At 36.6% G+C, this 14,169-nt stretch overlaps 1 protein-coding gene across 1 annotated transcript in view; it reads left to right on the forward strand.

Moving 5' to 3' along the window:
* The window catches only part of si:dkeyp-14d3.1 (transmembrane protein 132C), a 180,031-nt gene that overhangs the window by 39,172 nt on the left and 126,690 nt on the right, over positions 1-14,169 (forward strand). The window contains 1 exon segment of the mRNA XM_043246074.1: positions 7,413-8,301. Within this exon segment, the coding sequence (XP_043102009.1) occupies positions 7,413-8,301 (889 nt within the window).

Raw genomic sequence — 14,169 nt, forward strand, 5'->3', positions numbered from 1 at the left:
GATTATTTCCAGCATCACATACACCAGGGTCGATTTCTGATGTCAAAAGGACGAAGAAGGTCGGGGCGAAACTCGAGTAGCCACTCCCAACTCGGTCGTTGCGGATGAAGTGTGAGGAGCAGAGAATGAAACGAGGGCTCATCGCGTGGTGTTTACTCCACAGTCGATAGCTCTTTAAAGCTTAAAGACATCAGTGATGAACATTGATGACACAGATCCGCTCCACACCCGTATTAGTCCTCATTATCGACACACGTCCTGTCTACGAGAGGCCATTACCGAGCCGAAAAAGAAGGCATCTGTGGGTGGAAGCTCTTAAAGGGAAGCAAGTGATGTAGGGAGGCACGGAGCAGCCCTAACGAGAGCGCTCTACATCGCACTTCAGCTGCTCGGTGCCACGAACGCAAATAACAGGCCACTCTAGATGGCGTTTAATGCACAAAGCTCCTTAATGCAGACTTCCAAGCAGCTGTTTGAGAAAACGCAACACCAATTCTTTTAAGAAAACGTCCGACGAGAGAGGTTGAAATATGATTAGCGCTAGCACGGGTGCCTCTAGGTAACGCAAATAAGCTTAGCAATGCCACCAGGTTTCTTATAAACTGTCGAGCTGGAGAAAAAAAAGGACTTACGAACAGGTTCGGAGTCTCAGCTTTTCAACCTTGCAGTATTCTTGAGGGCTTTATGAATAGACCTCTAAAAGTGCCCAGCTTTGTAAATCATTAGTTCTGTGCAGTCTCTGCAGATGAACATACTCATTTTTCAATATCATTAATTTCTACGGGAACCTTAAACAGGCATAATGTTGTATTATATATTGATTCTCCTCACAGTTCCTAGCATACGTTTAACTGCCTTTCTGGCTGTTTTAAGACGAGCCCACATACATCATTCCCTAAATGATGCTTGTGAAAGCAAAAGCTCAATGAATTATTTTTGACAGGCCAGCACAAAGTCAATAGCCCTTATTAATTACAATTGATGTAATGCATGGCAAGAATAATACACCGGGACTTGGGGGAAAACAGCATAAGCCTATTGCTCTTATTTAAGAGAGGGTTTGGCTTTGAGATGAATGCCAGGGAGGTGTGCAGGGGGAGCGGGGAACTGTGTAGGCACATGTGAGGATGGGAATCAGAGGAAATCAATGCTTCTGGTTCATTAATGACTTCTCTATACAATATATAATTTTAAGGAGAAAAAAAAATGGCAATCGTTGCTGCATTGACTGCTTTCAGCTGTCTTTTGCCAAATGAGTGAATTATTTCAGATTTCAGCAAAAACATATTTAACCTGTCAGAAATTAACTCAATTACTTATTTAAAAAATATTTGTTTGATTATTCTTTTAATGAACACAGTGGTGGTATGAATGTGGTAAATTAATTAGTCCTTATTTAATTTTATATTGAATTATATTCACAGGTCGGGAGTCAGTGAGGTTTTTAATCTAAATGAATACTTTTATTCAACAGGGACGCATTAAATTGATCAAAAGCGACATGAAAAGCTTTTTTTTTCTTTCTTTCTTTCTATTCATCAAAGAATCCTGAGGGGGAATAAAAGTACTACGGTTTCCACAAAAAAAATTAAAATTAAAGAGCAGTTTTCAACACTGATAATAAGAAGTGTTTCTTAAGCACCAAATCAACATTAGAATGATTTCTGAAGGATCATGTGACACTGAAGACTAAAATTAGGCTGTTAAAAATGAGGAATAAATTTAAAGTAAACAAAATTTAAATGAAAATGTATTCAAATAGAAAACACTTGTTTTAAATTGTAGTAATATTTCACAATATTATTGTTTTTATTGTGTGTTTGATAATGTTTAATCTTACCTTGCCTAAAATGCTTGAACAGTAGTGTTGAAACACACACACACACACACACACAAAACGTTTAATTTATTCATTTAATTCACTTATTTACATTTCATAAATGTTGTTGGTTCATTAATTTTTCAGAATTTTATTACAAAACTTTAGTTTATATGTTTTGATTTATTAATATTTATTAGCCAACTTATAAGTAAGGCTGCACTCGACTAAGGATTTTTCTTGTCGACTAGTAGTCATTCATTCTAAGCATTAGTCGACTAATTGCTCGTTTATTAATCAGTGTAAATCAATATAAGCCACATCAGCACAGCGCACCGGCTGAAACAATGATTATGAACGTGTCAGGGCAAAACAGTAAGGAGATTGCATTAACATATTAATAATTTCATAAATTAGTGCTTGCTTTGTTTTCGGCTTAAGAAGTTAACTCGGCGATACTTACTCGTCATCTGCGCAGCATTGATGCATAGATGCATAGATTACATAATCTGAGGATTAGTTTCTCATTTAAAAGTAGACATTTCACTCTCTATAGATAGCTTACATTTTTAACGTCTGTAAGATAAAGCGTTTTGCGCTCAAGACGACAGAGAAGGAAGACATTGCTTTGTTTACTATTATTTTAGGTATTGTGTTTTGCATTATTTTGTTGTTATTGTGAGTATAAATGTAGAGTATTTACAGACTTGAAAGATGTATTGCTCTTATCTGTATGAGTGAGTAAAAATGTATTTTAAGAGCAAGCGACCACACCGGTGCCTCCTTTTGGTCGACCAAGCCTCTTCTGGTTGACTAATGCTTAGTCTACTATTAGAGACCAGCCCTAGTTATTTAATTGGGAATCAGACTACGCTGGTCATGCTGGCAGCGATACTTATTTATTGTTGCCGGTTCCCAACCCTAGGCACAACCTAGAGCGAGAGCAAAGCATCATGGGATTAGACAGTCCTCCAAAACTAAGTAGCCGATTCAACAGAAGAGCCCCTCATGGAGACAGGCCTGCTCCACTTCAATAAACACCTGACAACCACACCAATTTCTCTCTCTCTATCTCTCTTGCCATCCTTTATCCCTCCATCTTCCTTTTATCTGTTTACTGGCCTTGAGTCTCTCTCCCAATCTTGCCCTTTCCCTCTCACACCTGCGTGACTCGCTCTCCAATCTCGCCCTCTCACCACACTCTTTGACAGGCCACGGACAGGTTGACACTGCCTCCTGTAGCCTTACATATCATTAGGGCCGCTCTCGACCACAGCCAGACCAGGGAGCAGTGACTCCGAAAGCCCTCTCCGGCCCGGGCTGCTTTCCTCTGGGCAGCCCTCCTGTCAGGCCTCCCTAATACCTTGTCCTGCTTGGGTAGTCAGAAGAAGACCTTCCCCGTGTCTGGAGCCTCCCTACAAGGGCCGACCGGCGGCTCATGTTGGTCCATCAGCGTGACAGCAGTGCGCTCGAAGAGAAAGAGGCAAAGGGAACAGAAAAGCAAGCAGCGGATTTGATTGACAGGTGGAGACTATGGAGGGGTCTTTTTGCCGTGCGTTTTAAATAAGACACCCCGAAGCCAATTTAGAGAATTTATTAATGGTTTATTGTGTTGCGCTTCATAATAGAGCTGCAAAAGTACAAACAACGCTCCTTTGTCCCACGTTCAAATGCGCGCTATCATAAAAAGTACACCCAAATTGTATATTTCATTACTGCAGAACTGAATGAAATGAAATTGACTTAAATTAAATAACTGGCAGGAATTTGCAGACGTTTAGTGGCGTTCAACTCCCATATTTCATTTTCTTTTTCAAATAAGTGTATCACTTTGTATTACGCACGGACTGAAATTACTGCCACACAGCACATTAAAGAGATTCTGATTAATGGCTTCCCTTTTCCGGGTTGCTGGTCATGTTCGTAATTTCATTTAAGCCTGGGCTCATTCATTACTTTCGCTAACAATTTCTCTCTTTTTTCGCAGCAAACATTCACAACTTCTTTGAATTGGCCACTCTAGAAATTAAACAAAGTCAACCGAGCTTGTAAGCCATAAATTAAAATCTGTAATGGTTTTTTTTGCCAAAGAAGACATTGCGCTGTATTTCACACTGCAGGCTGTCTGGGTTTTTCTTCTTCCACAAGTTGGCGTGTGAAATTCTGCCTTGTGGCGTTTGCAAGTTGTCTGCTGTATGTAAACTAGCTATTAGCACTAAAATAACAGCCAGAAACATCTGGACTTGACTGCGACATCTGTCAGCAGGTGTTGATTACTGACCAAGCGTGCGTTGCGTGCTGTATGTAAGTTACCGCTGAAGCATGCGTACGAGGATACAGCTTAAATTTACTATGAAAACCCTGTTTCTTTTGCCAGGACAGGCCATTGAATCTTGTAAACAGTGAAAATGGAGTCTAAAAAACGCTTTTCCTCTGTATTTCCTCTCAGTTGCTTCAACGAATTACTTAGATTGTTTTCCAATGACAAGATGTCCCCTTCAAAGCCCTTTTTTGTTGTTTTTTTCAGCCGTGTTTGTGCACTGCCGTGCATGTGTGTGCATAGCCAGTCCTCCTAAATGAGTAATTTATTCCTTCTGATTCACAAGCAGGTCATTCATTGCAGCATCCTTGGTCAAAATAGAGCAGAAAAAGAGAGGAAAGTAGCCTAATCAGAGCACAGAACGTTCTTCAGTTTAAAGGTCAAAGACTAACCACTGATTAAGATGTGATTTTAAAATACTGGATGGATAAAATGTTCTAAGATGACATTTTGAGGCTGGATTTGAGCGGAGAAAGACAATATTTACATAAAACAATATAGAGTGGGTTGAATGCGTGAGTTCGTTTATACGTGAGCAGCTCATGAGCCGGTGTTTTCAGTGTCTCAAAGTAGTTTGGTTTGCAGTACTTATAAGTCACTTATAATATTCCCACACTTTAATAAGAAGAGCTTATGAGACAGGAGTTGCCATTAAAAGAGAAGTTTTACGGGCTCCCTGTGTTTTTTAGTCAAAGTAAAAAATTTAAATTACCAACACAAATATTTACATATTTACAATACTAATATTTTATTATGTTAAATATAATTTTATTTAATTAATAATTATTATTAAGAATTTTCTACTGCTACTACTACTAAACATATTAATAAGAAATACTGTTGTATTTATATTGTCACTATATTATTGTTACAATTTATATTATTATTATGTTTACATTGATATAGAATCGTAATATATTCACAATACTAATATTTTATTATGTTTAATGCTTAATATTAATATTTATTTTATTATTAAAGCTAATTTATAAGAAATTACTACTACTTCTAAACAAGTATTAATGAGAAAAATTATTGTAATTATATTGTCACTGTATTATTGTTACTATTATTATTTTTATGTTAACATTGGTATAGAATCATAATGTTTTTGACTTACAAACAAGGAGAGCAAACCTGGAACAACATGACAAAAAACAAAACACAAAAAAATAAGTTAAATTAAACAAATAATTTTAAACCTGTCACAATTTTTACCCAATAAAATCACAGCTTTTCCCTGCAAATCATATAGATGTACCTTTTCACGTCAAACTGTAGCATTGCACTGTTAAGGTCCCACTTTATATTGCATTTCTAATACATTACATACCTGCTTACATAGCAAGTATTTAGTATGTAACCACATTGTAAGTACACATTTTTATTAATGAAAATTTGAACGTGTAACAGGACCAACAGCACTTTTTTGGTAGAGGACGTGTTAGACTTTGTATTAAGTAGACACTTCCTATGCATTTACCGTGTAATTCCCGCTGCACAAGTCCTTAGGGAAGTCAAACAAGTGTTGTTACCAATGTCCTGTTACACATTTGTTACACATACCATTCAGTGGGTTTTAAGTGCGTAGTTACAGAAATATTACAGCTTTAGATATTATGTAGCAGTGCGTACTTACACTGTGGTTACACACTACGTACACATCTAGTTACTATGTAAGTACACAGGTATTAGGGATACAATATAAAGTAAAGTAGGATCGAATTTTATATCTCGTAGCATCATTGCAGATTTCCAGAAAATTAAGTGTTCAAATTGGTTATTTGTTAAACAATGAATTGATTAGATTAACGTGTGGTTCATGAGGACTTTGTTTTGGCTGAAAATAGCTCCCAGAGCAGTGACACGGTGCTGTATATAATGGGTCATACGTTCACCCTCACAGATAAAAATTTAGAGTGCCTATCTGTGTCTATTTTGGTTTATGTCCACTTCTTCATATCAGAGTGTCTCATCAGTCTCCATATTACTTTCTGTCTGAGGTGAAATCGATGTTTCTGCTGGAGGCTTTGCTATTGAGGTTATGATAGCATGCCACTGCCAGTGCCGTCTACCAGAAACGGTGAGGGAGATATCACATAGGATACAAGCAGTGCCTGCTCTGGAAATAGCTTTGGAACTTCTTTTATGATGCAATAGATTTGAAAAAAGAAGTTAAAAAAAGTTGAACTTTAGTTCAGCTCTCTTAAACAATAATCAGATGTCTGTCAGCCAAAGTTAGATGGCCATTAAAGTTTTCATATTCGCTTGTACTTTCAGTGTCATTTTGCATCAAATTTTAGCCCCCGACTCTCATGCACTGTAAACCTGATTTCCATTTTTTGTGGTTCGGAAGGATATAGAAACTGAAACATTTAACAATTAAAACAGAACATAACGTTTCTCTGCAGATAGAGCACATTTTGTGGCTTTTTAGCGGGTACAGTAAGTGCTGAATAATCAACAATGTTCTTTGGAGTCCAGAGTTTCATCAAATTCCCTTTAAGGAAAGTCAGTTCTCTCGTCTGTTATCTTGGTAATGCCTCTGGCAAGCTTTTTTCTATGCAGACAATAGTCATACAAGTACATCTTTCCTATACTTAAATGGAGAAAGAATGAAATCTGTTTAATGTTGGTCAAGATTTTCAACATGTTTCCCATCAGCAATAACATGTGACAACAGTGGTAATTATAAACTGTGATCCTTCAACAGAACAGGTTAATATGGATGTGTTTTCTACAGTAAAAAAATACTAATGTATTTGTAAAATACAAATACACTATATTGTACCTTATCAAATATATCATTTTCTCATTACCTCTGTTTATACACTTGCTGTACAGTAAACATTTTCCATCATCTAACGCTCACGTCAAGGTTAATTTGTCACGGTTTACTTGACATAATCATAATTACTCTTTAAATTACACTGTTAAATCAAATCTTTAGCTCATGGAAAAATTCATATTTGAACTTTTACATTATAATGTTTTGATTAATCTGTTTTTTATTCAATTGATCTAGCTTTTTATTTGTAACTTTAGTTTATTAAGGCAAAATAGTACGTAATTTTAATATCGGTTAAAACTAACATGCCAGTATGTAACATTTAGGTACTAATATGTGTATTTGATATGCCGCCTTTTTGGGTCAGTACGAGACAAAAGTGTACCTTTTGATATGGTGCACAGTTTAGACAGCTTTTATACCTTTTTTTACCCACATGTTACTATCCCAGTTAATTCTGACTTCTCTTTTCTTTTCTTTGTCAGTTACAGATTGCCGTATCCTGGAGAATCTTCAGCGCTACGCCTCCCCTACTTACCTGCCCGTCAACTACCAGCTCCTCAATACAGAGTCCTCCTTCTTTCTTAAGGAGGCCACCCAGGACTTCATGCGCAACTCTAGTTTCCTCTCTAGAACAGAGCTGTTCTTCATCCACCAGGCCAGGAGACCTCCCATCATCAATGCCACGTATGGACCCCTTGCGGTGGAAGAGCCTATTCCTTTGGACCTCCTCCAGATGCCTGGCTCCTTTGTGACTTCCTCATATCTCTTCACCTTCAACTGGAAAGTACAAACCTTTGTTCTGAATGAAAGAATTTACCTGAACAAACCTAAGGTTCAGGTCTTGTTCTACATCGCCGGGAGGGACTGGGACGACTACAGCGCGGTGGACAAACTCCCTTGCGTACGGATGTTCGCCTTCCACGAAACTCAGGAAGTCCGCGGGAGCTGCAGGTTGCGAGGAGACATGGGCGTTTGTGTTGCTGAGCTCGAGCCTCTTCCCGGGTGGTTTGCACCTCCTAGTGTTGTCCCTGGACGCCAGAGGAGTCCGGATATGTCTGAAGGAACGCCCATTGAGCTGTACTACAGCCTTCGGGCAGCAGAAGTAGGAGGCTGCTTTTCGGAGGAGTTAGGGGTCAAGAGCTCTTCTCACTCGGATCAAGAGGGATTGTTTGGGTCGCCAACCTCTACCCCAATGAGGCGCATCGGGAGTGTACGATTATTCCAGAATCCATCTGCTCCGGAATTATCAGAGCAGCGTTTGGATGGGAATTTTGCAGTCTTGGTACCATCCGCGCCAGTTCGGCAAAGGGATACCGTGTCAGCATATGTTGCAGCTTCGCCATACTCACCTGTGGAGATGTTCACTCTCAGGTAAGAGATCTTCAAATGCATCTCTTCTACGTTAGCAGATAACTCTACACATGAGACCTTTACAAGGGGACTTAGTGTTACATGATCTTAATAATAAAGATTCCAAGAGGGATTTCTTCACAGAAGGACCATTTTAGTCACCCTTTAGTGTAAAGCAGTGGTTCTTAGACTTGTCCTGCATTGTAAAAGAAAATCAGTAAAATTTACGGTGAAAAACTGGCAGCTTTGCTTGTCGTAATTGTACTGTAATAAAACATGGTAACAACGTTTTAGGTTTTTACGGTTTTACCTTAAAAGTACCATAATTTCATTAATTAATATAATGTTAATATACCAACCTATTAAAGTACTGAAATCTGTTTTATACCTTTTGAAATATACTGATAACCACCAAAAGCAGGCGGTGATGAGAAAGGCACATGATAAACCAAAGCCTATCACAAGCAGCTTTTAAATAGTGACATATAAGGTGCTCAATGTCATGCACACAAACATTAAATATCATCATGGTGGGACTGAAATAAACATTAATTTAACAACATTAGATATAACATACAACCCTAATAAACATAACTGATGAGAAAAACTAAGAAGAATCATAGTGATTTAAATACAAAACAAAACATCAAATTCAAACTAAATTTGAAATGCAATGCAGGGAATTCTGGGAAATCATTGTACATTTTTCCCAGTAAATTTTACAGGAATGTACCAGTACCATTTAACAGTTTTTTTTCTGTTGCTTTTTCACAGTTTATTCCCCCTATTTTACAGTGTGGTGACCCCCGACCACAACAAACTTCAAAACTCAAATATGTAATTTCCATATCTAAATTACATATTTAATATTCACTGTTATGCAAAAAACTTAATATCTACCACAGTTTATTATGGACAGAATTTAAAATATTTTACTACAACCATTTCAGTCAAATGTAATGTATGCAATTGGTCCTATTTCAAATCTTTAACCCTCGGGAGAAAATCAGCCCACTTCAACAGTTCAAAATCAGCCCAATTCTGTGTAAAAAATGTGTATTTGGCAACCCTACATTCAACACGAGTTGCATCCAAAGCGATTTAAATACTCTGCAAATAGAGACTCCAGATAGCGACTGTCTGATGCGAAACAAATTGCCTATATTCAATATTAAAGAATGTTTGCTTGAGCGGGATTGAGAAAGCAGTCTTGAGAAAGGCTTTAATATAAAAATGCATGCAATGAATGGCAACTTTAGAAAGAAGAAGCTGAATCCTGGACATTTTGGGTGATTTGGAATTTTGTATTTGGCATGTATTTTGGTTTCACTAGATTTGTAGTGAACTGTGTATTTGTAAGCCTGTGTTCACAGAAAGTTTTCCTTCAAATCAAAAGCTCTATTTTCTTAAGCTAAGGTCTTAATTACTTTTACTATTTTTAATTTCTTTTATTTTTTTGCCTTCCTAAAACACCGCCGTGAATTTAATTTAGACTGAGACAGTATATGACAAATAAAAGAGGGGTGAGTCTCCTTTGAGGTTCAGGTACAAGCCATTTCACAGGTTTTTCTCTGACTTACGTTTTCTAGTTAAGAACATGCGTTGGAGATTTATGAAATAGACGAATTTAAATTTAAAATGCGCAAAATGTCATTTTGAGTCTTTTTTTCAAGTTTGCTATAAATGTTGTGTCATGGATTCATATCGCAATTTTATCGCATCATGAGATTTCAATATTGTTATCCCTATAATGTAACAATGATAAAAGAGTTTTTAAAGGAACCGTTTTTTTTTTTTAATAATGACATTTTGAGCAATGGATGTTCTGTGGATGTTCTTCTTGGAACCATAAAGGATGTTTATTTTAAGTGTAGTGAAGGTTCCCGTAACAAATTCCACAGAAAGCTTCATTATCGACGTCACACCGTTTTATCAGCAAAGTTCAATAACAATTTGCTTTGCAGCTTCACAGATGTACTAAAGCTATTTGCTTTTTTTTTTTATCCTGTTATTTTAATTCGAGCTAATCCTATTCTAGCCAGTTATCAGTCTTCGCTCTTCTTGGATCTCCATATTTGGTTGCATATTTTCCTTGGCATAATCATTTGGCTTTTGAAACGCTTGTGATTAATTCCGGCTGGTGTGCCTGAGATGAATTTTCACTTCATGGTTCCTTTACTTAATTTAACTATGCTTTTTGTTTATCATTGCAGAGAGAAAGACATCTTCATTTCAGGTGAAAACATTCAGCCGCACTGAATCTGCGGGTACTAATTAGAATTTGCAGATGCGGCTAAGTGATTTGGGTAATTAACACACAATGCAAATGAGGATGTCATCAATTAGAATGCGCCTCCATTAGCTTAATGACTGCAAGCTCGTCCGATTGTAATCACAGTGGGCGAGAACATTTATAAACCATATGAGACCCAACCTGACATGAGGTCAAGCCAATTTGTCAACCTTGCATGCGCACACAAGCTAAGAGGCACTAGCGGAGATAAGAGTCGAAGAAAATCAGCGAGTACATGAATGTCAGCGGGGTTTTTTAGCTGACTCCTTGGCTAAACTTCTAGGAAACAGCGAAAGGGCAAATCAGATACTGTTTTTTTCATGGCTGCACATGCATGCACGCTGGCTTTCGTGCGGATGCTTTATTGGTTCGTCCGAAGGTTTGTTTTGGGATCACTCTATTAAGACGAGCTGATAGGATGAGATCCGCATCTATGAGTGTGTAGTTACTGTGCTGTAATCACTGGAAAAACGATTCATGAATAAAATAATCTGCAGTTGTGTAGTCATGCAATATGCATGTTGAAAGATCTGTATGGCCGGCAAAATCATGCTTTCATTTTCTCAAGCATTGCATTATCTTCTGATGAATTATTGATGTACAGCTTTAAATTAAATCAGTATTAAAAAGTCTACAGAAGATCATTAAATGAACTTGAAAGAAACAAATGTGCTAATTCTGAGTATTAATGATCCATTAAATGTTTTTCATGAGCTGCTGAGTATGAAAGTCTCAATTGAGCCATGATATGATGTCTGTTTTCATGTTTTTTTTTTCTTCTGCTTTACAAGAGTGTGAAAACAGAGGTTCATGTATATCTTTTGCTGGACGGAATTTGGATACAGACCAATTAAAGTCTGCTTGAATGACCATAAATAATGTTCATGCAGAAAACCATATCAAATATTTAGATTTCGTTATTTTGAGTTGCGGTTTAATCTATTTTACAGTTATTTTCTAATTAGATTTTAAAAAAGTAACTTTTTTACATATTGCATATTGCTTTTGCAGGCGCTCACTAAGATTTTATGTTTATATTACTGTATAGCAATTAAGGCTAGATGATTTTTTTTTCTTTCTCTACCGTTTTGCTGAATCTGTTTCTTGTTCATTTTTTTGGAGATTTTCTCAGCAGTTAAAAAAAAGCGCATCCAAATCTGGTTATAATAATTATTTCTTTAGGCTGTGTGGAAAGCGTCCCACAGATACTGTATTAAGCCGGGCCCGAGAAACTTAAGCAGTCAGCCCATCCCAGAGTAAACAATCTCTCATTCTAGCTGGAAGAGGGCTAATCTTCAGTAACTCTGACTCTACGCACACATTTGTTTTTCTATCATAATGGGGACTTTATATTGACTTTCGGTCCACAATGTAGGCAAAAACTGACCCCCACACACACTGGGCGAAGGAAGATACAAAAAGCAATTTTGCTGAAATGATTTTATTTCTCCTCTCATGCATAATCCTTTTTAGTTCTGTGGAGGTGTCACTGTGTATTGCATGTTTTGATTCAAAAGGTGTCCACTTTTGAAATAATTCTGGCAGAAATTCAACTCAAAGAAGCATTAGCTTTTAAAAAATGAAAGAATATAATCTACTACTGCTGCTGAGTGCAATGCACCAGCTACTGTATATAATTAGTAGAAGCCTGCAACTGTAAAGCTTGGAATCTGTGAGTCATACAGTGTTCAGAAATGGTGCTTTTATGTTGCCATTGTTGCCATTGCGCTAAATAGCTCTACAGTGATTGCTGCATATAATCATTATGGCTGTCAATGCGTGTTAGCTTACTACAATGTGATCAAATGTTAACCTCACCCACATCTGCAGAATGGTATTTAAGTATACCGTGTTTGATATGGTATGTGCCTGGTTGTTCTAGTATAGATTCATTGCTGAAATACTGCTGAATTTGTTAAAAATGTACTTGTTTATTAGTTTGTTTTTTTACGTGGTCAGCAAGATTGCATCAAATTCATCAAACATCAAAGAAATGTGTAAAAAAAATGTCTATATATCAAAGAATCCTGAATAAATATGCATATCACAGTATGTATATCCCCCAAAATATGAAACAGCTGTTTTCAATATTGATAAAATAAGAAATGCTTCTTTTTTTAAGGATCATGCGATACTGAAGTAATGATTCTGAATATTCTGCTTTGCGGTCTAAAGAACGTATTTTGAAGTATGCGTTAAAATAGAAAGAGGTATTTTTAAATGTAATATCTTACAATATAACTGTTTTTACTATATCTTTGATCACATTCTTAGTGCGGATAAGAGACTAAAATAATCCATTGAGACTACAATGGATTGTATTTATGGACACCCATGCATATGGATGTAAGAATTACTTTTATAGGAAAACATGTTAAGTTCTTTTCTACCTTTTAAATGGTACTTTTTGCCTTCACTGGGGAAAAAAGAGATTATTGTTGGCCTCGTAAGAGAAAACGGCCTTTGACTCTCATTATGTAGAGTCAGACATTGAAATCTAACTTTCTTAGGTCACCGGGGACACTATATTAGTCATTCAGATTCCCAACATAGCATTCAGCGCTTGAAACCTGTGCAAGCATCTTCCTCTCTGATAAAGGACAATAGATTTTCAATTTCAACACCCCTTTAAGCAACTTATTATGCACCTTTCTGCACTTCAACTGAAGCAATAAAGGTTCAGTCACAGAGTCACAGCTGGTACTGACTCTGTATTCGAGTCTCTTGCAGTCTAATGCAATCTTTTCTATCGAGTGACGTAGCATCTTATAGGCAGCATCTGTTTAAGCTATATATATATCTCTCCAGGACGGAGGTCTCAGAGATAGCGATCATTTTTTTTTTTTTCCCAAGGCATTGTTGAAACACAGCACACTTCGCAAGAATTTATTTCCCTCATCACAATCAATAGCTAAATCTTGCATGGCTCGATCTGTAATACACTTGTTCTGTTTGCAGGTAACTGGAGGATTGCATGTAAGTTGCTAAGTTGCTTTGATTTGCGTGTGTATCAGCAACATTTTCCAATTTCAGCTTCAAGATGAAAGCAGCAACTCTTATTCCCCATGCTTCATACGAGTGCTGTTTTTATTCTCATGGCTGACTGAAGGAAGTTCCTGACTTTTGCAAGAAAACTATTTAAATGAGCCATTTGAGTTTCTTAAAAAGAATTAAAGGGAAGAAATGCTTGTTTGCATCAGCTCCCTGCTCTGGATCTGGCAGTTTGTTCTCAGTTTTTTTTTTTTTTTGTGTGTGTAAACATTGCACTATAATCTGTCTTCTTTGTCTGTGTCTCTGTGTGTGTGTGTGTGTGTATTTATAAGACATATATAGATATATATATATATATATATATATATATATATATATATATATATATATATATATATATATATATATATATAATATTTCAGTCAAGAATCATGAATTATATAATTTTAGATCATATCATACACTAGCCTGCTTTTGAGATGAACAAACAAGACCATGAATTATTGGTCTAGAATTATGACCTTTTTTATGATGATTTGAATCAATCGTTATATATTTTAACTTTATCTTATAACTTCATGTATTATGAGAATGATTTTGCTGAA

Source organism: Puntigrus tetrazona, chromosome 8 (assembly GCF_018831695.1).
Source record: "Puntigrus tetrazona isolate hp1 chromosome 8, ASM1883169v1, whole genome shotgun sequence".
Taxonomy (NCBI): domain Eukaryota; kingdom Metazoa; phylum Chordata; class Actinopteri; order Cypriniformes; family Cyprinidae; genus Puntigrus; species Puntigrus tetrazona.